Source organism: Rissa tridactyla, chromosome 4, assembly GCF_028500815.1.
Source record: "Rissa tridactyla isolate bRisTri1 chromosome 4, bRisTri1.patW.cur.20221130, whole genome shotgun sequence".
Classification (NCBI taxonomy): domain Eukaryota; kingdom Metazoa; phylum Chordata; class Aves; order Charadriiformes; family Laridae; genus Rissa; species Rissa tridactyla.
In genome coordinates this window covers 14,743,573-14,769,979 of record NC_071469.1, presented here as the reverse complement: position 1 = coordinate 14,769,979, position 26,407 = coordinate 14,743,573, and the positions used below count along the sequence as shown (strand labels likewise).

Sequence of the window (26,407 nt, the reverse complement as noted above, 5' to 3'; positions counted from 1 at the left end):
AAGAAGGCTTCGAGGAGACCTTAGAGTGGCCTACCAGTATCTTAAAGGGGCCTACAAGAACGTTGGCAAGGGACTTTTTAGGATGTCGGGTAATGGTAGGACTAGAGGGAATGGATTAAAACTAGAGATGGGATGATTCAGACTGGACGTTAGGAAGAAGTTCTTCACCGTAAGGGTGGTGAGACACTGGAATAGGTTGCCCAGAGAGGTGGTGGAAGCCCCATCCCTGGAAGTTTTTAAGGCCAGGCTGGATGGGGCTTTAAGCAGCCTGATCTAGTGGGAGATGTCCCTGCCCATGGCAGGGGGGTTGGAACTAGAGGATCTTTAAGGTCCCTTCCAACCCAAACCATTCTATGATTCTATGAAATTAGAAAGGAACACAGTTGTGAACCACCACATCGTCATCTGCAGCGTTGATGGAAAGCATATTCTTGATTCAAGAAAGGATTGCTAAGGTTTGCTAGCTCAGTGCTTAAGCCACGGTAAGCACAGCAGCAGAGACTTCCATGCAAGGAGCTGGCAATAGCCTTGATAGTAAGCAACTTCCACTTATGCTTATAACATGCCAGCACAGCTTCCAATATGACGGCCTGAACCATCTGAAAATAGTCCTCATTGATCAGTGTGTTACCCACGATGCTGCTAGGTCCCAGGCTTGCCTTGTAATGAAGGGTCCTTTCTTACTGTTATCCTGTGCTCCAAGCCTGGTAGCTGTCTGGCAAAATGCAAAAATTCAGAATACAAATGTTGATAAAATCCTCTATAGCTATTGAAATGCTGTTGCCTCTATTCTTTCCCCTAATCATGGGGGAAGAAGAGGGTAAATAAATTTATTACAGTCCAGCAAAAGAGCCTATCAAAGAGCTTCTGTATCTCTGGCCTACCGTATGGTGATGATGTCTGTGAAATGGCACATTAATGGATATTGGTTTTAAGATGCACCTGTATTTATCTTATGGTATTAACTTATAAAAGCTTCACCTCATGATCTCAAGCAGCTAAGTGAAAAACTCCAAACCACACAATTTCTGAAGTTCTCTTGAGTCTTTAAGAGTTGGAAATATCAGATTTGTCTGTAACCATAACACGGTTTTTCCTGACTTCAAAGAGGAACATCTTCACACAATTTTTCAGTTATCTACTTCGTTAAGAAGCTGTTTAATCAAACCCTTGTTTTAATATGTTTTTATGCAGGAATGCATTTCTAAAGAGAAATCTCTTCAAGTTTTTCAAGTTTCAGCTTTGTATTTGTTCAGCAGCCGTTTTTCATTTTTTCATCTCTTATTTATCTAATACCACATTTCGAGGTAAACATTTTGAGTTCAAGGAAAAAAAGAATTATTAATATAACAGTAATTATCATGAGATCCTTAATACAAGTGAAGCCAAAGAAGAAAACTTGACAGGTAAAGACAAGATAATAAGAGTACAAGACCATTCTAAACCAGTCAGAAATGTAAGAGGAATTTTTTCTTCTTAGAGCTCTGCTTATTACTTTTTGGGAAAGAAGGGATGGTGGGTTTGAGGGGGAGTTTGTTTGTTTTCTGGTGAGTAGTAGCTTTCCTGACATATGCAATGCTATTTATTAGCTCAATGGTATTTCACATATTGTTCAGGATAGCTCACTTCTGAGTTAGTGTCCTGTGACCTGTTTTCTCTCTCCCTCTTTTTAAATATAAGAGATTTTTCTCTAATAAGAAGTGTGAAATCTGGTACAATATTCTGAGCTTGATAAGTTGGTCCAGCTATTCCTTGGCTTACAACACTGGCAAACAGGAGTCACCATCTAGTGCATACCAAACAAGAAAATAATGTCTCAGTAATTTCAAAGGGGGAATCTGACATTGCAGAAATTTCTGGTTTGATGGGAGTTGTATTTGATACATAAACAGCATGTGAAACCCCAGCTGAAAAAGTGCCTTCCTTTTGTCTCCAGACTGAGTCTGGTATTCATCTCACATGATCTGAACTAATAGTTAGATGTCGAGGTGTTTAGACATCTCCTCCAAACAAATCATCAGCACTTTTTTCCATAGCTGCTGGAAAAAGAAGGCAGTTCCATGGCATTATGTATACTCTCTGTCTTGGGCAGTCATCCTCAGAGAGAAAGAATTGCCCACTTCTTTCTGTGGTCTACAGAAAGTACCCAAATTACTGGTCTGGACTATACTTACAGAATTGAACTTCAAAACAGATGAGAATTCCGCCCTAGAGTAAAGCACATGATAGATTTCTTCTATTCCAGATATTCTAAACCATTAACTAGCCTATCTCATTCTACAAAGTTTGTGTCCTTTTAAGGATGACACACTCATGTAAATGATCAGCTTTGCTTCATGGTATTTAGTCACTTTCCTGTTTATCCATCCCTAAAGATGGGCTACACTTTTGAAATCATTAATTTGTAGCAATTGCAGCTCTGAAAAAAAGTGTGGCCTTTTAAATAATAAATAATAATAATAATAATAATAATAATAATAATAATAATAAAGCAGTACAAAAGTAAAGAGCCGTGACAAAGGGCATTGTATCTTGTTCTGGAAGTGGAAGCAAGTATGTGTAAACAGGCTTGTTACTTAATGTACAAAGCATACTCCTTAAATGTTCGTGTTTATCACAAAATTTTACAAGTTGTTTATCCTTAGCTTCATATTGTGAGATTTTATTTATGTTTCTTTTATTTTATGTGTTAGATCTCTACAGTTCTAATTCTAGTAAGAATCTTGAAACCTGGGGGTTAGCTCTGGCTCTTCTTTCCTGCAGTGCAGGCACACTGACTTACCATAGCTCCAAAGAAGGCTTCCCTAGATGATTCGGGCCCATTCCATAATTATTCTTTTGATGCAAATGAAAACACACATGGCTGTTTCGAGACCTTTTTAGATATATCTTCTTAATTTATCATAAACTTTGCCTTACGTGATGAGCATACATAACGGACATATTTTGTTAGGTATATCCTTCCAGAACTACTCAAAAAGATTTTTACATTATGCGGTATAAAAAAAAAATTCAGACTCAATTTTTATATACACTGAAATCTGTAAGTTATTTTGAATCCATGTGCGCACTGGTAGGTCACATTCTAAAGGTAGTGGAGGACATGGACAAAAGCTAGTTAGAAGACAGTAGTAATATGCAGAAAGCTTGAAGAAAAGAGTACAAGCAGTGTACTTTTCAGTTAGACATTTGTGACACAGGTGATCACAACAGTGATAGAAAAGGTACCATGTCAGACACACCTCCTTCTTCACACTGTTTAAGCCTTTTGATCCTTTTTAATTTCTCTCTAAAGCAAATTAGCAGTATTACCTACTACACTTTTTCTTTTGCACTGGTTTCCCGTAGGTTCCATTAGGTTCTAGGCACACTTGAGTTATTAAAGTCACTGATTGGCTGTTGAAAAGGAAAGAGAAAAATCTTTTATTTCCCAGTGTTTTTTCTGCAAGTCTAGTGGTTTTCCTTTATTACTTTGAGTCAGTAATTATTTCACAGGGGCATGATCAATTCATAAACTTAGTTAGCAAGTCTGCTTGTAAAATTATCAATACCTGGAATAGTACTATTATACATGTTTTCTCTCGAGTTTTCTGGAGAATATGCTGGTTCTTCCCTCTGTTGTGGGAACAATAAACGTTTCTTTTTGTTCTAGGTGATCTAGAGGACATTTCTTTAACAAGCGATTTTTTATACTTAGTTTCTCAGCAGAAACCTCATCGACATAATAATTAGCAGGACCAGACCTTGGAATTTAACTCTCTTCTATTCAGATAGCAATTGTACAAATAACACTTCTAAGAGGCAGAGATTTGTTATAGCTAGAGAAACTCAGACCCAAGAGCAAACTAGAAAGTAGAGATAAGCATTTCTGCAAAGCATGTAAGTACCTAAAAGAGATAACCCTGTGCTTTCCTTGTTTCTGGTTCTTCAGCCTGTCAAGGGCTGAAACTATTCACCCACCTCCCCACCAGCTAAGCACTTCCAACTCAAATGAACAAATTCACTCTAGACCTATCTTTCAACGTTCAATGCCATCTTCCCTCCCTCCCTCCCTCCCCTTAAAAATTCACACTAGTGAATAATTTACAGTGTCTAGAGTGTTACTTTAAACACATTAAATTTAATATAAATTTAAACCGAAAATCAAAGGACATTTCTCAAAATACAAAAGCTAATGTTATTTTGACTGTTCATTGCTGTTATTTGAAAGGAGATGGTCAACATACATAGTTGGAACAAGCCATGGACAAGATCCTGGACACCAGAATCAGTCTTGTACTAAGGAAACATGACGCTCTACAGACCAAGTCTGATCATTTGGATGCTAACGGGCAATCCTAAAAATAGGTAAGACATCCAATTTACCAAGACATCATCTTATGCCTTGTACATACAAATATGATTTTAAAAAGAACAGGTTAGTCAAGTAACATTCCACATAAATGATTCATGTACCAAACACACAATAAACTGAGAAAAAAATTTTATTCTATGAATGAAACATCTGGGCCCTGAATATCTGTAACCAGTTCAAACTAACGCTGAAATTTGAACACAAATCACTGGAATGTAAATCAAAGTTACAAAGAATCCTGCAGTTCACTGCATGTTTGTCTAACATTTCTAATATCATTTAAAACCTAAAATGTTCAGAAAAACTTAAATGAAACTACAACTTTTATGACAAGCATAACATTCAGTTTCTGGAATGATTAAGCTAATATCTAATCTACATGCAGTCTCTATAAGTCAATGAGTCCACATATATGAATTAGTATGTAAATGTATTACACATACTCTCTACCTCACTCTGCTAACTGTATATGTATATACACAGGGAGTCCAATGACTGATCCACCGAAAGACATGTTTTAGTGAAAATCTTTTGATACGAAATATTTTATATCATACTACATTGAAATTAAACATGTTTATTCTGGCTTAAACCATTCCCCTTTTTTTTGGTTTAAAAACTGAAAAGTCACTTTCAAAGCAAACATCTTCAATCCAGAATTCATTCAGATATAATAAGAAAATAATATTTCAGTATTTTTAATGACTTTTTATTTCCAATTTAATTAAGAGGAAAGGAAGAGGTATGTTTATTTTCTTACAAAATTTAGCATATACAAAAATAAAGTGCAATACTTTAGGTGAAAAATTCAGACCTAGCAAAAACAGTTTTGATGACACTTAGGTGATAAAGGTCTGAACTGGCTCTTTCAAGATATATTTTTCTACTACAAATATGAGATCCACCTAAATGTATTTTGTTTCTGTAACGTAAACAGCTACATTCATAATATGAACACATGTAAATGGACAATATGGACCTAGAACTATGGCCTCGTATTTACAGATTGAGAGTATCTGTAGTAAAAGGATGTGGATTTACATTATTGTACCTGAGAGCAAATTTGACTCATTCCTTGCTACAGGCCTGCTCACTGAACATTTGATTGACCTGTTAGAAATGGCTTTAAAACATTATGGGTCATAATGGGATTTTCTTAATAGCTACTTCAGTTCACTTTACATGTGTGGACATTTTTTGAAAATGAGATGTTAGCTTTACCTATTATGGAATAAAGCCTACCCCATTTACAAACTACTATGTCTAGTGTTAGTTGCAGCTGACAGAACAAGGTTTGGTACAGCACATTCGCAACAGAATTTGATGTGTTGTATTCTATTAGGGATTATCACACTGTCAGCATGATAGCAATGGGACCTTAGAGTTCACTTTTTTATGAGATTTATGAGCTCATTGTTTATACCAAGAATGTTGATTTTACCATTTAAAGCATCCATGGTTCATACATGTATTTTGGCTCCGTGAGGAAAGTGTTAAAGTCCATCACTGGTATAATATTTTTAAAGCTGTACAGTACCATACATCTTAACAATCCTGGAAGTTTAAGGAGCTGTCTCAAAGTAAGCAAACAAAGCAGAATTCATCTCTGCTCTGACTAGAAAATCACATCTGTGAAACATCCGATTCAACGCTTATCTTTGAGTAGTTGCTTATGACAGAGTTCATTGTATGTTTTCTAAAGTTTTAAAACTTCATTCAGGATAGACTTCATAGTTAAATGAAGAGATCATAAGGAAGAAATGTTAAGGCAGAGACTTCTTAACCCATGTACTCAAGGGGATAAAAATGTACCCACCACTTCTGACTGCTTGAAGCAGGACAGATTTCTCAGACATAGAAAATGCGGAAGACAATGACAGTTTAGCAATTTCCTAGTGTCTTTCATCTAAACACCAAGTAATACTAAATAAACATTAATGAATTAAGCTGTTTAACATATCTACAAAGTAAGTACAGTAAAGAGGAAATGTACTTACTTTTTTGGCAGATGTCCTAGTACCCTGAAGTTGCTGATCATAAAATGATCCAGAGCAATAGTTGCAAGCCATCAAGAAAAAAATACATATGCTTTCATAATCTACAGAGTGCTTTGTGAGAAGCTGGGGGGTTGAAACACTCTCAAGATATTTCTCGTTGAGTAATTTTAAATTTCTAATGTTTCTTGATTAAAAGAAAAAGGCAAATTTTAAGAGAAATGTTCATGAAAAAATAAATCTATTTTTAAATCAGCTCTATTCTTTATGTTGTTATCCACTGGTAAAGTCTCCTTTTTTCAACTCCAAGAGCTCCCGGAAGTCCCCTTTCACAGTTTTAGAAATACAGGTTGGATATATATAGAAATATATGGAAATATAAGTTACAATTAATTTATCTGTTCTGATTATTTAGGTATGCATGCACAACCTTTCACAAAAGTAGTAGCTTGAATACTTGAAACGTGTCTGTACGTGCTCTCTTCCAGTTCTTGTAGGGCTTGGAAAAGAGGGAAAATTATCATTGTGTGATGATTTTAAATTTTATGTGGATACCTTCACGTTGATGACATGTGTTTGATTTCATAAAGAATTTTCTAGAATTCTCTCAATTTCTTTAGGAACTTTCAGTACATGTGAATAAAATATTTGTCTGCAAGTGTGTTTCCTCTAATGGAGCACATCTTTGTACAGCATAAAAATGTCTTCTGACATCATTCCAAGCCAGTATTTGAAACTTCTGAAAAATTTTCTCAGCTAATCAGTTACATTTTTTCATAGTTCTATTAAAAACTAACAACAGTTAAGAACTGGACTCAGACTATAACAGCCCTTTCGTTTCTAAGTGTATGCTTGCAGCTTTAACGATTATTTTTCTTCTAATGCAGCAAATGCATGAGACTAAAACATTTCTTTAAAAACTGCAAAATGTTCTAGCTGTAGAAAAATATCAGTGATAACACATTATTAGAAGCATTTAATATCAGAGCACCAAATTCTTGGCTTTTTTACCTTGATTCAACTATATTAAACAAGACGACAACATTTTGTTAGATTGCAGTGATAAGTCTGTTGACGTGTCTTGGCAGGAAAATAAAAAATTACCTTTGCAAACCACTGAAATGAGTTTGCTCATTCTGCTTCTTTGCTCCTACAAACCACCTGTTCATGGTTTTAAAATAAATAAGTCATAAATAACAATAGGACTAAAACTCAATAAAATTGTATATGTATTATCTTATTGTATACATATCTTGATTATTTTTCAAAGGTTTTTGGCTCACATTTATACAAAGCTCTCTTCCATATTTGTGCATAGCAGAAAGGAATCCACAAGTCTGGGCTTTACTAGCTGCTGAAAATCTGAATCTTCAAGTCCATCAGGACTCATAACTGCTAGTCTCCGTAAGGCTGCCTAGAAAAACAAAACAACACAATTGTAAAACTGCTAAGGTCTGACAAAGTCTTCGTTGCAGGAATCCAGTGTAACTATCTCTAAATAATAGCCAAGACTCAAAACTGAACTGTGCAGGTTTATGGACTCATCCACCTGGCTAATCTCTCATTACTGCCGCCTTCTGTTGGACGAATCTCCCCTCAAATGCAGCTATTAAATGACAATCCTTTTTGGGCACATGAGACCTGAGCAGCAGGGATAGTGTGGGTCAAAGAACACAGAGGTGAGAGTCAGAGTGCTTTGATTATAAACCTATCTCTGACCAGCTGCACGTCTCACGCTGCCTCTTTGTATCTCAACTTTCCTCTTAGCTTTTGTCTTGTTTATGAGAACTATAAGCCATCTGATTCAGAAAACGTTTGCTACTGAAGTTTTATGCAATGCCCATAACAGAAATACTTTAGATGCTAGTGGTGTAGAAAGAAGCTATACAGTTCAAGCCATTTGGGAACAAATAAAACTGTCAGTTGTTCTGATTATGGCACTGCACAATACAAATTGTATTGATGTTACTATTATCTTCATAAACTCTTCCTTTCTCAGGAGTTACTAGTTTTTCTCACTGGAGAAAAATATACAATGATTACACACCTTCTAGCAACCTGACACAACAGATGCAACTGGAAAGCAGGCTGGCTTTCCTCAAGAACAAAAATTGTGTTCTATTACTAAGGTCTCGTAGTTGCGATCAGCTTATCTCTGTGCTGTTTGTCAATGCAGCACTAACACAAGAGTTAATCATCTGCTTCCAAATATACAAAAAGTAAACAACCAAGATAAAAATACCAAACAGTACAAGTCCTCAGACTTTAGTGACAATACCTATCAGAGCCTGAAGCAGCTTATGTCTCAAGGACAATATTTTTGCCATACGTTTATCAGAAAGTGTCATCAGGTAGCTACTAAAATACCAGGAGAAGCAGAATTGCTGAGACAGACAGGTAACATCTCAAGTAATGGGCATGAATTCAAGGAATGTACAGCAACAATTTCAGTGAGACAGAAAAATCAGTCGGGTTTGCTGCCATCACTCTGTGGCCTCAGCTCTAGCCATACAAGATTAACAAGCGTTTTTGGCATGTATGAAGAATAACACAGCATTTCTTATGCTCACATACATACTGTCTTCATTCTGCTGTTAATTGAAGCTGCGATAACCAAGTTTTACATTTAAAATAACATAAATACTAAAAAGCACTGTCAAACCATATTCTTCAGTCTTCATTCATCAAAATCTATTTTCTAACCCTAGGTCACCCATGTCCCCAGAGCACTTTCCTCTCAGGGAATGCTGGGTGAAATGACTCAACTCTGATGGTTGGCTGGGGCTCACAGTCCATGCAGCGCAGGGCCAGCAGCTGGGATCTTTCTCCTCAGCAGAGAAAGTGTTAACCTTCTGTTGGCCACTCCTTGGCTGGACACTATATTGTCTTGGAGACTCAAATAGAAAAAAAATGGATTGTAGTGAAAGCAAGGAATCTCCTTTCCTCTCTTTGGGCACTTTACATAAATATTTCCGTACATATGTGCGTGCAGATAAAGGGCTGCTACCCCTGTGATTCAAGGCTCATTTCAGCAAACGTAGCATCATCAGATAAAGGAATTTAAGAATTACTGAAACCTTAAATTCTGAAGTGTTCCACTGCAATTTTTTAGAGCTCAGTAATGCGGAGATGAAGCCATTTTTCTTTATGTGCTTAAATCTTCAGTCAGAGGATAAATAATTGACACTGTACAGGATTATGCTTAAGGGGAAAAGCAGGAGACCCTGGCATGAATTTAAAACATTCCTGCAATACTTCTGTATTTTGAAATCTAAAGGGGTGGGTTTTTCTGCATTTTTCAGGATAAGCATGAAAGAAAGATTAAAATGTACCTACCAGACATGCCACTAAAACGGAATCACTGTTATTTCTTTCAGTTGGTGATCTGCAAAGTTTAATTAGGCGAGGAATACCTGAGTGCACAAAAGAGTATCAGAAGAAATAATTTAGAAAAAAAAAACCTTATTTTGAGATGAGGTCTTTTTTTTTTAGATGTTTCATATTTATCTTCCTTAGTAGATGTGATCTCTAATGCAAAGATGATATGCAAATACTTAAGGGATTGTCCATGGGGATATGCAGTTCAGAGCAGACATAATTAATAGTTGTAAAGCATAAACAAACAAATGCATTGGTTTTATCCGCTATTGCTCTTTCAGGGTGGAAATTTCTTCCCTACCAATCCTCCCACACGCCCTTAAAAAACTCCAGCCAAAAGGACATGTTGCTTCTCATTAGATTCATCACATCTGAACCTGCAAGGGTCCAAGTTTTCTGTCCACTGACAGATCCTGCACAAAGGTTTAAATAAGGGAATGGAGGAGGCAGCAGTGTCAGTTGGCACAGTCGGCCACAGCTATGTGTTGAGTGGATGCTGCACCTCAGGTTCCTCTGGGAAATAAGCCAGAGGTTTATTCAGCACAGCCTCCAGTCACTCTCTGGACAGACTATATAGGGAACCTATTCCATGAAGTGTACCAAGTGAGGCTAAAAATTAAAAAGAGCTTCTCCATGACTGGCAGTTCCTCCCTCTTTTTCAGTCTGCCGTTAAGCTAGTGATACATCCTTACAGCTGAGTTTTACGGCTGCATCTGCCACTTCAGGATCTCGGCTGAGTCGTGCCAAAGTAACCGCAGATTTCTGTTGGACTCTCTCACAAGCAGCAACTTCTGCTGAATTTCCTGAAGATGATCTTTCAAAGAGCATTTCCATTAAAAGTTGGACACCTAGAAGGATGTAAGAGCCATTGTTATCCTCTCTCCAACAAAAAAATTAGTCGAAAAAAGTAAAAGGAAAAAGCAAGCTAGGTAAATACAGACCAATCACTGCCCAAACAGGGCATGAAGAATGTATAAATGTGGACTGGAATTTGGCCATCAGCATTCAGGCACATCTGATCTGTGCATAAGTTTATCTTTACTGTGAAGCTACAGAACTTCTGGAACTAGAAAATGCACTAACTTTTCCCTCCTCCAACTTCTTGACTCATCTACAAGTTTGTATTTTAGATTTCACAAATTTATTTCAGTCAAACTAAATGCAATTCTTTATTTGCTTCTAAACTAACCTAAAAACCTGTAGTGACGTATTTCAGGTCTCTAAATGAAGTTTAGCTTTGAATTACAGGAAAGTAAAACTATTTTTTTTTCAGTTTATGTATTTTTGAGCAAGCCTTTAAAAATTCCTTCTTAAACTGTTTAAGGGTATTTTAGAATGGGGAATACTTTAATGAGGAAAATTCTGCCTCTTGAAGGTTACTGTGTAACTAACTCTTCACTGCAGAAGAGACGATGTCATCCATGTTGAAATGGTTTCATTAACTTATTGTTGCCTGTAGGAGTTGATATTCTTATTGTAGCAGCACAAAAACAGATGAGACTGTACTGACTTCTATTTTCTAGACTATTTTAAATGTAAGGACAATTATGTGCTATTAGACTCCATATGCTATTAAGCATTCAGATTACTTCAGGTAGCATCAGAAGATTTTAACTGTTAGAACATTTGCATAAATAATTAAGAGAATTAGCATCCAGAATCATGCAGCTAGATAATAATCAATCAACATACAAAAAAGTCACAGTTGATAAGAAAACGTATCTAAACTTTTCAGGATGCGAAGACCCTTCTCAGTTTGTGAACCTGGCTTCTGACCAGCATCTGATTATTACAACATTAGGTAGACACAAAAAGTCTTTGTACACAAGATGAGTGTCAACCCTTCCCTGGGGGCAAATGCTTCAGAGTAAACTTCCATTACGGAGTGTATACTCAGACTTTACTTCATCACATTGTGCTTGGCAATCCACATGTACATCTCAACCTACTGTAGTATCTACCATCACTTAGGCCTACTTGGCATAGCTGTTAGTGTAATTTCATGAACGTCAATCAAGTTTCTGCTTTAGTAGAAGTAAATGAAATGTAATCGAACACCTGTCCCAAAAAACAAAACAAGTTTTTGTGAGCTCAAGGATATAGATAGCCAAACTACGTAACCAATCTGCTAATCATAAAGGAGTGCAAAATCTTCCAGGGCATATCCAGATTGTGAGTGCTAACAACAGCAAATCAGGAAACAACAGCACGAGTCAAACAGACAAATCACTGACCGGATATTCTCTACTCAATCCTATAATTACAGACACCTAGGGCCCTGGGAAATATCAGGGTCTTACCAAGAGTTTCTAAAAAAGACTCTGGGTAGGGAAGCCCCAAGTGCCTGCAGGGGGGGCACACTTCTCAGAACACAGGGATCTTAGACCAGAAGCATGGCAGGAATCACCACGAGGACCTGACCAACTTCTCTCTGTGACTGCCCCATCCCTCTCATGGAACAAGGAGGTCATATAAGAAACCACTATGCTAACCTACCTTGCTCCTCCCGCTCCCTGCACTGTCTACTGCATGGGATGGGTAATTTGTAAAACTGCGTATATCTGTGATTAAATTGCTTCAGTATCCAGATCCATTCAACCTCCACATTGTCATTCGGTCTTAAACTGCAACACATATCCACCTTAGCAAGGACATCAAACACACGCTACCTCTGTGCACACATGGATCCCATCAAGCAAATCAGTTGTGCCTGATCCTTGCCAGTCACATTTGTGTGCAGAGAGCTCAAATTTTCCAATGAAATGCAAGAAACGTCTAAGCCCAATATCACATAAGGATTGGCCAATTCTATTTCAAGACCTACTTCTATGTAGATGCTTTCTGAAACCCTTTCTCCCACCTCCAATCAGCCATGTCTGAGATTCAAACGAATGCAAACTCAAACCATTCCTATCCAAACCTTAATTTAAAAAGTGTGGAAGGGATATTCCTAGGACAGAAAAAGCAATAATTGTGAAGCTTCACTGTAATTTAATATCTCCCATAAATAAAACCAAACTAACCAAACCAAAAACAAACAAACAAACAAACAAAAATCCCAAACCAAAACAAAACCCCCAAAGAAGCTGTCTTACTGAATTTGCTGGTAGGTGTATTAACAAGGCAGTTACGTCTTCCCGTATCCTTATCCACAGAATTATTAACCTAACTTCTCAGATTTCTGGTGGGCCTATAACACCTAGAGTTTTTTCAGCATAATGAATTTCTCATAATATGAGATTTAAAGTAGTGTGGAAAAAAACTGGCAACTGCTCTTTAGTAATAAAAACATAATGCTTCAAAATTTATAATACGTCTGAATACCTGTGAAGAAGGGGACACAAAATACAGGTATGCAGGGCTCAGTATCAGATGACGTCTTTCAATATGTAAGAATTGCCACTTATACAACATAATTACCAGAGTAAAGGTTGTTGAAACACTTTGTACTACCTTGCTTTGTATCTATGAATAAGTCACAGAACATCAGCAAGGTGGTCATACGTGCAAAGTTTTCTAAAGGAGTAATAATTTGTTTCAGTAGAACCATCCCAATGAACCATCTCATTTTGCACCGTGCAGCATACCCAGCAGAGACAGACACAAAATGAAGTATTATTAGTGAAGTCTTTCTCCTTTACCTTGTAACCACTCCTTTCCTACCTACCCACATTATCAACAAAAAAATACAGAATTTAATTCAGCTAAAATACATACCATTTCCTTGAATGATTTCTGAAGCACACTGGTCCAAGACAGACATGTTTGCCAATATTGTTACCACCTATTATTAAAAAGAGAAGGAAATATGAAGTATAGCCCTACAATTCAGTAATATTAAATAGCACTGTGGTTTATAAAGTTAGTATTGCAGAAATATGGCACACTCAGTAAAATGAAAAAGCATTCTTGTCTATTTGCACCCTTGTGACTTCTTGTGGCTCTTTATCTTACATATGGCCACTAACTGAAACCCAGACAACAAGAAAACTAAAACCTCTTTTTCTCACGCCCCTATACTCATGTATGAAAGTCTGTCATATGGGGATCTACGCAGCAGATTTTCTCAGTGGCCAAATTGGTAGAAAGAGGAAGATAAAAATTTATCAAAACCAACCAAATTAAAAAAAAACTGGAGTCCTACAAAGAATTCAGCCAGGAGCTGCCCACCCCCAGGAACCAATCCTGTAGTCACAGTCCAGCTCAGGCAGAGCTCACAGTGAAGGCTAAGAACCAGCACGTGGTACGTGGTGTACGTTCAGTAGTGCTAAGTTATTGCTACCTTTCTTCTTCAGGGTTCAGCTGAAATGTTGAGAAATCCTCACAACAGATTTGGAGTTTTGAGCCTTAATTCAAGGGAGTATTAAGGAATACTTTTCAATTTTATTGAAGCCACAAGTTGTGTGCATGTCAAAGCATTGTCCCAAAATGAGCTGGATTTAAAAATCCGTTTATACCTTTCTTGAGCTAAGGCCAAGATTAGGTTTTGGACCAACAGAAGCACATTTTGAGATACTCATTTACAGAATTTCTTATCCAAATAGCACTAACTGTTTTCAAGATTAGGTGTAACTCAGCTTGCTTAAAGTGATGCAGCAAGCCATTGACAGAGACTGGGTCATGTGGAGCTGTTGGCTTTCAATCACCCATTCCCTTCATTGATATCATATACTTTCTCTCATACATCCTGCAAGATATTCTTTTTTACTTTATCCTTCAAATAACTTGCTTCCTACGTGCAAACAAATCTCAATATTAACAGCATAGGTGAAAGCCCAAATAATAAATGTTACAGATCATTAGAATACAAAATAGAAATAATAGTCTTTCTTAAGAAGTTCTAATTTTCTCTACTCTAGTTAAGAAAAACTGATCAGCCTCAAAAATAACAATCAGTTTGAGAACTGGTTATCAGCTTTTTAGCAGTACAGTGTCAGTTCACAAACAAGCAAACTTCTTAGATGTAAGTAGGCATGAGATCAAATCACCATTCTGATCTCACTTTGCCATTTTAATAACAAGGATGACTCATTTTCGATGCTGTGACATAAAGGTCTTCCACTTTCGAAGGTAGTGTTACAGTGTCATCTCTCTGAATAAATATACTTACTTAGGATGCAAATGAGTTGCTGAAACTCTAGAGAGTGACAGGTAGAAATATGGTAACTCAGTATATGTCTATGTATTTATTCCATATTAATTATTAACTGTGTTTCAGGCAGAGTGTATATGTTTTCTCATTCTAAATTATATCCTGTTAATGAAAATTGCTTCCTCTATGCAGAATCTGTACCCCATGTGGCTCTCTAAGCCACAGATGAAGAATTCAATTAACCACAATTTGAATACGTGACAATTATTCCACTGCTTCAAGTTATTTTGTCTAACAAGTATTTTCATACATAAAAATATTTTGTGTGTATCTTTTGACACCAAAAATTATTTGAGGTTATATCTATACTTCCTTTGTGTTGATTATGTGGCCCCCTATGTTTTGCAATGTATTTTATGAACAAGCCTGTTGGGTTTATATGTAACCTTCTCCAGAGGGTTTATCAAGGACCCTTATCATCAATAACCATCAAGTTCTACTTATCTTTTAAAATCTTAGTAGGACTTGAAAGGCAGTTAAACTATAGATTAGCTCACTCCATATGGAAAGATTTTTCTTTCCCCCCAAAAGTCACATTTTCCTGTGATATAAACAATGTAACATGAAATAGCATAATGTAAACACATCATAGGCAAGCTGAATAAAGAGTTGACTTCAAATGCTGTATTTCTTCTATACTTGCCATTTTAAAATTCAGTATACATGCAGCTTACACAAAAATTTCCTCTGCAATACAGACCAAAGTTCAAGGAAGCTTAAAACTAAAGATGAAGTCTCTAGAGGAAAACACAAACTTAAATGTAGACTCAATTTGCTTTGAAAAGCAACACCTCCGTGAGCACTGGTATTAATGAAGTCTCATTTCTTTTGAGAAAAGAGTTGATCAAAAACCATAAACAGAACTTTTCGCCCACTGTAGATTTTTTTTGGTATGATACATAGGCTCAAGCTGCAGTCTTTATCTTAGCCTCTCTTTGCCCATTATCTGGCTCCAAATTTTGTAAAGCCTTAGGCAGTCTCTCAAAAATAACTGCAAAGTTCTGTTGAATGAGCAAACCAGTTCAGATTTTATTGTGAGACATGGAGTGCACAAACAGATATAGATAAAAGTGACTGGCTAAGCCTCATTTCCACCAGGAAAATAGATGAAAATTATTGGAAAAAAATAGATAACAAAACCTCTTTCAGAATTGAAATAATTTTGAAAGAACTGAAAATATTTAACATAGAAACTCTACTGTTCAACTGAAATATTTAGTATCTATTTCATTAATTGTTCAAGAAATATCGTGTAAAAGATTACACTCCAAGACTATAAAGGACTGGCACCTGAGACAATTTATGATTCTTGTAATTTTTCTGGATTCCTAAGCCATACAATGAACTTGTAGTCAGCTTGAAGTATAAAAAGAAGATATCCTGAAGACAGGAGACGTGAGCTCTGATCATTGGCCAGCAGTAGCATACCATGCAGAACGTCTGTGCTGGAGCCACCCACAAATTCCAGTACCCTAGTGACACCTTGATATGTGGGACCTGCAGGTGTGCTATTAAGCAAAGACAGAGATTTTCCAGAGAAAAAAAAATATGTTGCTTCATCGTACGTGGAATTTTTTAATGAACCATCTGATGTCACATTCTATTGCCAAATCTAATGTAGGATTATAGTGGACTCCCTTAGAAACCATGTTCTGCAAGAACCGATCCCACTCCCTGCCTCAGCATCTGTATGTCTGCTAGGCAGACGCATTCTGGAGCTAGATCTTGATCCATGCATCTCCAATATCTGTATGCTAGCAGAACTCTCCAATAGACTAACCCAGGCTAGTCCACACTCTGTTATCCAGATCCATCAAAAATTGCAGGTGCTTCTCTATGGCAGGGCTGTGATAAACCTGGCGTCTGCAGCTTTCTCTGTGGGAAATGGCACACCTAAAAGCACTGTAGTAATGAACATGACAGAAAAATAGACTTGATCAAAAAATAATGAACTAATACATTTGTTTGCCACCAGATGAAAGCTGAATTATTCAAGTCAGTGTGATGTGATTTACACTCCTAAAAATAACCAGAGGAACAGGATAAATGCAGGTTTATCCCTGCGTTCACCACCTATCTGTTAATACGTGCTATGCTCTACACACCTAAACCACATAGTAGTGAGACACTGTGAAACACAAAATACCATGAAGAGAACTCTCAGACCAGCTCATGTTTTAGCACCTTCTGAAAAGGCAACAACTGATCAAAATATTAACATGCAGATAGTTCCACTAGGACTAGTAAGATTTTTCAAAAGACTAAAAGACTAAGGAGTTAACTTTCAGAGCTTAAAAAAACATACCCAAAAACAAAGCTTTGAACGCTCGCATTTAAATGATTTGTTGGTGAATTAAGTATGCAGGGATATTTGCAGGGAAGGGGGTCCCCTTTAGGTCCATGGAAAATTTCCCTATTTAATAAATAAACTTAAAAATAATAGAGATATTTCATGCTTTTCAAATGTCAGTGTAGCATCATATTGCTAGTCTTGCAGTTGCCCTGGAAATTAATCTAAAACCTAACTAAAAATCTCTATTTCTATAGGTAAAATAAGTAAACAGATAATAAATGCAGATACGTCTCTGTAGTGACAATACCAGCCATTATTATATAATTAGCAGTGTTGATCCTTTTGGTTACTCTAGTAAACAAAGTATGTTTTTATAATTCGAAAAGTGGTTTTAGTTCTACATAGTTCCCTTCCACTCACCCAACCTTTCACACATACTGAATTTATGAATGATGAACTTTCCGTTCCAGTTCTGTAGTCTGCGTTCCACTGAACCGTAGGAATTTCAATTGTCAAGAGTGATTTAAATTTGAGAAACCATGGTTAATTAAGAGCCTTTAAAATAGTTTTGCTCAAAACCTTTTGAAGAACAACAGTCAGCTCGGAAATTCTCTAGCTAAAAAAATGTAATCACTAATGCTGTAATAACACTTTTTTCTTCTAAACAACTAATGGTGACTAACGCTCATTAACCAGTGCACAAAGGTAATGAACGTTTGTTGCAAAAGTGAAAGCTAGGTGAAAATGCTTTGTTATAAACTAAGATACATGCACTGAGAGCATAAATCTTAAATGCTTTAGGTAACAAAGAGGTTTAAACCTAAAGAGCATGTAAGAAACAGAAGGCTGCTCTGATAACTTTCCCTTAATGGGAGATTTAAGATGATCTAAAAGGGATTCTCATTATTGTGAAACAAGCTACTTGGGAAGAAAGATGCAATCAGATTTGGAAGATTAAAGCACACGTTTTAGCCTGTTAAAGAGGCAATATCTTTCACATTTGAGGGTCACTTACCTCACTTGGGGTAAGGGGAGGTGTCTACAAAGGTGGAAGCTCTGATGCTAATATATCTTTATTAAGTGTGCCTTAATAAAGGCACACTGTTCAGCAAGCTTTTATTGGCAGTCCCAACATAAATAGAAAGACACAAGCTCAAAATGAGAATTAGCAAGTAATTTAATTGAGTGGCAAAGTAGATCAATATAGAATTGCTAATTCTTTTAGTTATTTACTCCTTTAAGGCTGATTCATTGCTAAGTAAAATTAATTTTTCTACATATTATGAGTGTTTTGTAATTTGTTCAAATAAATGACATAAGAATATATCAGAGTGTGTCTGCAAAGTTCCAGATACTATCTTCAGAAACAAAGGGGCATCCGACAACTAATCAGAAGCAAGATGGAGTCTTTGTTTCTGAATGTAAATTAAAAACATCTGAACTTCATAGCTCAAGATCAATCCACAAGGAGATAGCAGAAGAGTACATACAGCAGGGAATCAGAACAGGCATTACATCAAGTCTAGGTAGAAAAACCTTTCAGGATACTATTTATTGGGAGAAAAAACTTTGCTGAGAAAATTTCTAGAAATTTTCTCTGGTACATTATATTGCTTAAAATAGAAAACTGAATTCCCATTGCTTCTGATAGTCATTTTTGTGGTTGGGAATTCGGTTTTCTCCCTGAAAACACAGAAATACACCTAGATAAGTAGATCAATAGGCCTTTCTGTCACCTGATTGGAAGAGGCAAACATCCCATAAAATCACAGCAATTAGAGACAGGATCTGCTTGCAAAGTCTAGGTGTTCTCTGAGACTGTGTCAGGGAACTATAATCTTGGAATGCTGAAGCAGAGCAAGAGAGACTAAAACTAAAGGAATCTTATCCTTTGGAATGAAGTATATCTTTACTACATTTTTATTTACTTTACTTCATATTGCTGGCTAATCTAGCTAAGGAATAGTCAGAATAACCAGATTCTCATATTTTTTTGTTTTCAAGAAGGACATAGGAAATGTATCCTGCATGGGTCACATGGTGAATGGGCATGTCCCATAAACCAGGTCATATGACTCTAAAATAGTGATGGAGCTAGAGTGTGTCTCCTCCCTCACTTCTAAGGCCACAGTTTTCTGTCTTTCATGTGAAAATCCCTGGATGGGGTGGGGGAATCATCCCTCAGACTTCCATCATAGTATTAGAAAGCTTCTTAGATTTTGAAACTGACTCAATCAACCAAAGACACCCAAGACGTCTAGTCTCCCTAGAGCAGCGCACAATTTTGCCTGAGCCAACGGACAGTTACAGGAAAAAAACTTTGCTTGTCTAATTGGAATCAGCGTTTGAGTATGTGGGAGGAAACTTACTTACTCCCATTTTAGAGGAGGCAGAAAGCACAGAGAAGTATTTCAACTGCCACTAATTCAAGCAGAGTGGTCAGGAGGTAATTGCTGGTGCCTATCCTAGAAGGTAACAGTTTTCTACTTGAGGAGGAAAAAGAAATAAGAAACTGTAATCTGTAGAAACACTGTTTATGAGCTCACCTGTTCAGAACCAAGACTGAAATCACAACTATCACCTACGCAGTGATTCTGTTTTGGAAAACAAGATCAGTGGCAAAACTCAGAGGCTGTTCGAAATGTGCTATCTCATTTCCTGAAGGACTGAAGACAAAAAGATGACAAAATGCAGACAAAAGGCAGCAAAATGCATATCTCTGGCTTACAGCTTTATGATTGGTACAGCCTGAGGCAAAGTCTCTTGTTTATAGTTTCTGCAGTAAACAGCCCAGCACCAGCCTGATTGTACTGTGAACCTGGCAGCAAGGTCAGAAAATAAAAAGTGCAATGAATTGTGCTGACATAGCATGTTTCCTCTAGAGAGACTTTACACTGAGTAAGTGCAGTGTCTGCCCAACTTTACAGATGATTAAACAAAAACGCAGAGAAGTTAAATTTGTTCTTCAAAATCAGAGCAGCAGCAATCTTAGGAATTGATCCCAGGAATAAAAACCTCACCACACTAAGCTAGCAAAGAATAGCAGAGAACTTCAACTGAGCTTTTACTCTTCCAACTGAACCTCTTGCTTTGCAAGTTGCAGCACTTTGTCTTATCCTGCATCAAATCTAAATGTGAAATGCAGAACTGTGACTAAACAGGCATTTTGTCTCAAAAAGATTTAGTGTTTAAGAGGGAGAGTCAGCGTTGGACCCCTGAAATGTAACAATCTGTAACATTGACCACATAATGCCAGTCTATAATACTGTTAGTTATATTTTTATATTGTTCAAATGTATGTGTAAAGACAGAGATAACCAGTTAAAAATAAAGAAAGGACATCAGGGAAGCAGTTACACTCTTACACAGAAAACTAATTAGGATATCAATGATACAATGGCATGGTTAACATTCAGATACAATCCTGTGACTTTTGGCCTAATTTTCATTTTTGCATCTGTTACTGGCTGTCCTGTTTCTTGTTTCATTTCTTAAGGTTTTTTAAATAACTTAATTATGCAATTTATCACCTCTCTTTCTAGCCATATTAGTTGAAAACATGTCTTCTCAGTGGGATCTAGTCAATACTGGAAAGGATCACACAATTTTAGTATATAGTTTGCCAACCACAGTTCACTGCCAGAAAACTACGAGGGAAGGCAATTCCAACTGCACATCTAGTCATCATTATACTAACCTCAGAGCTAGATATTAATGGAGACGTGTGCAAGAAGACTGTGCAGATAGCCTTTTATGACCTAGTTGTCCTTATATAAAGGCTTTGTGTTGCATTTTTACCCACAATATGTAGTTCTACAAAAGCGTGTTGAACTGCAGAAAGGATGTGTGAGCATGCAGTCGAACCATTTGGGACTGTTAAATATTATTTGCAGCAGATCTTGAAAACAATTTTCAAGAACTAGACAGGAAGGTTAGGCCTACTGAAGTCAGACCTGACAGAGGCAGACCACCGAGCTTTGTTCCTAGCCCTGTCACTGGCTGCTTGTGTAACATACCATAGGTGATTGAGTCCCAGGGTACCACATGCATTTCTGCTCTGGGAGAGACCAGCCGATGGCTCAGCAGTGGAAGGGCTGTTCCTCTTCTAATCCAACCAGGAGAGGGAGGTCCCTCTTCCATACTTATTTTGCTCCAAGAAGACAACTTTAAAAAGGTCTCTCATCAACTGCCTTCCCCCTGACCAGTAATGATTTTGTCTAATACTTGTTGTCAGATGCAAGGAAGATGGGCACCTAGCATGGGCTGCACTGCCCAAACTCTGCTTCACGGTCCCAGTTCTTGTTAGCCCATACTGGCTTCCATACATATGTGAAAATTTGGTCAGCAGTTTAACAAAATGGAGTCAGGAATCCCACAGTCTTCATGACAAGCAGCAGGAAAAAAAAGCAGTTGGCGAGGAGTAACAAATTCCTCAGAAACTCAGATTGAGAAGTAGCACTGCAAGTTCCATTCATCCAGGCAGGGATTTTCAAAAGAAGTCTAAAAGACCTGTTAATGTTCTTCTCCTTAAAAACACTGCTCTCAGAGTCTTTCAATAGCTGTTAGGCAACATTTAAAAATCAAAACTTCTTTATGTTAAAATAACATCTGTCTCTGCTCTCCTTTTGACCCTACAATATCCCATGTGGGAGAAAAAGAGGGGGGGGAAGGCAACAAAAGGAAAATGCAAATACCCTGAAAAAAATGGAAAAGCAGAGAAAAGGATCTGGAACCAAGAAGAAGAATAAATGGTATTAAGCTTCAAATCTTAAATGAGACAGGTCTTAGCTTCAGAGCCTGCAGCATCTCCCAAACACCAAGAAAATAGGAAATAATTTAGCAGAAAAACAGCAGCAACTATTTCCATTTTCTCCTTCCAACTTAAAAGCCTTTCTCCACCTCAAACTTTTTCGAAATGTAATTCACTGATTTTAGACCTAGAAATAACAACTTTAAAATCGATGTGTTCACTGCACATTAATTCTTTGTCTGCCTAAATAACAGAAGATCAGAAGCTGTTAGACTGTACCTCCGCAACTTCACAGGTAAGGTGAGAATACTAGCAACACAGAAGAGACAAGTGGGAATGCAGAGAGAAAAATTTTATTATACATAAACACTGTGCACAAACATACATATTTCATATTTTTCTGTGTAGAGTCTAAGATGATGGTTAAAGTAAAGATGGCTCTGAATGATAAGGGTTTTGGCTAAACCCTTCTGACAGTGCTTAAACTCCATTAAGACATCTGACTGTATATATTACACTGCAGAATTTAGGCATGAACCCATCTGAAAGAATATTGTGATGCTCCTTTGAAGTAAAAATCCTGCTATCCAGAAAATAAGTATCTGCAGCAAGAAAAAGAACGTGGCACATTCATATCCATTTTGACCCAAAATAGAGGCTAAGGCATCTGGAAATTATCACTTTACCTGATGACTCTTGTACAAAGTATTTTGTTATAAAACTAAGCAATCCCCATGTAATAGTGCTGGTTACAGAAGCAATACATGCTTCTATAAAATGGATAGTAATTATCTTGTTCATCGCTAAGTCCAGCACTCAGTTCTGGATTTCTTACTTGACCTAATCTAACGCTGCCTGGGAAATGAAAGAGGAAGGAGTCTGGTTTTCAGATAGTGAAGGCAGGAAAAGATTGTTACCATTTGCACACAAAAGCTTTTCAGAAGTCAAAAGACAGAACGCTTTTAGAGGCGCTTGAGCAGAAAAATACTTTCTGCAGGCAACAAACAATGCATCCGACATCCAGCTCCTGGGCGGAATGTTACGTATTTATACTGTCATGGAGGGTGATAATTAATCAATGCTAGGTGTCCTTAGAAAAAGGTTGTAAAGAAGGACATACCGTGACTTTAAGATGAGATAAAATGGCACAAATGAAAACAAAACTCACTGTTCCTTCCTTGCATGTCAGTCATCTTTCTCCTATTTTTGGCTTACAGTGAGCATGCTTCAGTCTATTTTAGCAAATTACAATTTTCTTAAATCAGCAGTAATGCTAAAGTGGTAATGCATTTACAAATACTGCACAGTTTTCTATAGGATAACTGTGTTACTTAAATTAAAGCTCTGTATGAAAAAGAGGGCATTTAAGTTTGAGGGGCTCTTTTATAACATTTTATGATAATTAGACCATATTTTGTTGTATTTACTATGAATCTTATTCTTACTATAATTGTTTCAACATTTAGTATAGCTTAATTCTAATTCATCTATTTTACAGGCCAGGATGACTTGATCATCAGAATGGACATTAGTCCATAAAAATGTATTCCACAGTGGTTGCATATTCCAAAATAAAATATTGAATCAAAAAAATTTCCAAACCTACTCAACTTTAATCTACGTGTCCTTAGGCAAATGACTTCTGGCTGGGACATAATAAAATATATAATGGGAAAAGATAGTAACTATATTATGTACCTAAAAGGAATTAAAAGTATATATTCAAAACCCCAAATGGCAATTTAGAATACCCTTATAAAATACAGTATTGTAGTGTTGTTTTTCTCTTTATCTGAGTGTGTTTTCCTCATTGCAACAACCAGCCACAGAGCAAATTAAAAAGCAAAATATTCCATAAAACTGTCATAATTGGCAGGCACCTTCTCCCCCTCCCCCCAAAACACTGAAACAAGTACCCTTTTGAAAGGTAAGTAATCTACTCAAACACACACTTGTTCAGGAAGTCAAAGGAAGACTTATCTTCAGGCTGTTGCATTACCAGAACTGCTTGACTGGCAACACTGACAGCTCCTAAAGGCAAGATGAGCAGCACTCAGCTTCCACCTGAGCATCAGGTGCTCAGTAACAGAGCAACACAAGGCAGGATTTCATAGTCCCCACTGCTGCAGAGATAACAAGGAGGCAGCTCAGAAACTTAATGCAGCACACCACAGAAAACATCACACGTTTTTGATCTGACTTTTCATTCCAAGAAGGAATGTAAGGGGTTATTGGGGATGAAATCTCCTCAGTTCTTGGAAAGAAGCCATTCAGTTCTCTATTCCTCTAGCTAATGAGATGTCCTGCAAGCTGCAAAAGGCCTGGAACTAGCCTGTTACCTAATAAAGTCATACATATTTCTTTAAATGCCTGCCTTCCTCATACAAAGAAGGGGTTTGCTATGCTACCCACAGAGCAAACTGCAAATCCACAACTGACAGCAGAATTAAGATGAGGGCATAAATAAATAAGGAAATCAAAACTATGAGAGCGTATAGGAGGAATAAAAAAAAGAACATAAAGAATTGTACGTATGTAATAATAGTATACAAACACCACAGCTGATGTCCTTGACTTTGCCTAAAGAGCAATATAGTAATTATGGCTTAAATCCATCTTTTCAGAAACACTGCTGAGCTGGAAACCTACTGTGTGCTCTTAATAGAAGTTAAAGAAGCTCTAGTAACCCCTCTAGATCACAAATAATCAGTTTCTAACACCCCTTGTGCCTTGATTATCACGGCCTGTCTCCTGTTGAAGGGTACACAGAGTTTTCTGTGGCGGTGCAGATCCCAAGTCTACCATAAATCATCTTTTGGCTGCTTTAGAGGTGGGAAGGGAATGGGTTCATGAGGTCTGGAATTATGGACTTTTAGTTATGGACTTTTAGTTGTATTCACAATGTCTCATAAACAGAAGTTAATAGAGTTGACTAGCAACCTCCATCCCTTAGTAATAGCTGCTGAAACCCTCAAGCCTCATACTTGTTACTCTGCTGAGGTGAAATTCATCAGTGAGATGCCAAATAAGCAGTGCCTCTGCAACATTTCCATTGCATGGCAGTACCTGAGAGGAACAAGAGAATTCCATCTGACTTCATCTGTGTATAAGCACAAACCTTGAATTTTCTGTGTCTCTTTACTAAAAAAAATGGTGAAAAAGAAAGGGAAATCCAAAAGTACATCAATGGTATTTGCCAGTACAATTTGCACACCATCTACGACACAGTTCGGATTTGATCCAAAGCCCACCGACGTCAATGGGATGAGGATCAGATTCTTAGTCAGCTTTTGGAGCTAATTCATCTTTGAACTGACAATCGTATATTTAGGCTGCAGTCTCCGTATATATTTTATTTGCCTCAAAGCTCTGTCCAGTCAAGTTTTTAATGCCTCCAAAGATGGAGATTCCACAGCCTCTCTGGGCCTCTGTGTCACTGTTTGGCCATCTTCATGACAAAAAAAATTTCTAGTATCTTAGAAATATAGAACTTCACCTTTTTTTTTTTTCCAAATCACGTTAAAAGCTGTCATATTTCATAATGCTCATAATAAAAAGGAACAGAAGCAGATAAAGAAAGAGCCATATATTGAAAAGAACCAAAAATGGAAGACATGAAAGCAACTTAGAATTGACTATGTCAAAACAAACATAGAGCTGAAACCTGTTGGCTTTTACACAAATGTGCTCAGACAGCATCTTACTGAGACACCACTCACCTGATCTCGGGAATATGGAGTATCCACTATGTGTTTGTCTGAACATGCTGCTAGAAGAATCTTCATTGCATTTAACTGGAGCAGTATTTCACAAGCCATAGTATCAAAGAAAGTAATATTGGCAAGAGCTGCTGAAGCCAGCAGGAAAACTTCCCCAGATGAGGCTTCTTGGCACAGTTCTAGGAATGCAGAAAGTAAGTTGAATAAAAATAATTCCTTCATTGCAAAAAACATGGTTAGGTGTTTCAAAGCAATATTTAAGCATCTGCAACTTGCATTAGTAATCTTAGTATCTAAGACCAAGTTCAGATAAAAAAAACAAAACAAAGACAATAATCTTAATTTAGTCATTTATATAATATGTCACATTGTTAGGGTGCTTTATAAACGATATTAATGTTAGGCACCTTCATTTGAACCACAAAAGCAGGGAAAGATGGTAAATATGAACCTAGACACCAAGTGTTTCTAACACGCATCTAATTAATGAGATGGTCTACCAAGTATGCCATTCTACAGGGAATATTCCACTGAATGTTGTTCAACATAAAGCTTGATATAACTAAATAAAATGAAATACAGGAATCAGAAGACTAACAGTAACCGATCCATAAGAGAATAATTCTGCTATATATCCTATTATTTAGAACAAGATACGTATACATGTTGCCTATCTATAAACCTATTTCTCTGTAGTCAAAGATCATCTTGCATATTTTCCAGCTTCAATAAGAAGTGCTGAAGACACAGCTCCCTTTTAATTCCTT

The 26,407-nt window shown here is 37.0% G+C and overlaps 1 protein-coding gene across 3 annotated transcripts in view; it reads right to left on the bottom strand.

Annotated features, from left to right (window-relative positions):
• Nucleotides 1-4,254: 4,254 nt before the first annotated feature.
• The window catches only part of INSC (INSC spindle orientation adaptor protein), a 142,996-nt gene continuing 120,843 nt past the window's right edge, over nt 4,255-26,407 (bottom strand). For 2 of the 3 annotated variants that reach the window (XM_054201254.1, XM_054201256.1), the window contains 5 exons: nt 25,641-25,819; nt 13,444-13,510; nt 10,419-10,574; nt 9,685-9,761; nt 4,255-7,762 (listed from right to left, as the gene is read on the bottom strand). In XM_054201254.1, coding sequence (XP_054057229.1) covers nt 7,634-7,762; nt 9,685-9,761; nt 10,419-10,574; nt 13,444-13,510; nt 25,641-25,819 — 608 coding nt within the window. In that variant the 3' untranslated portion in view covers nt 4,255-7,633. The remainder of the gene's footprint in view (nt 7,763-9,684; nt 9,762-10,418; nt 10,575-13,443; nt 13,511-25,640; nt 25,820-26,407) is intronic. The other variant, XM_054201255.1, reaches the window with a different exon arrangement.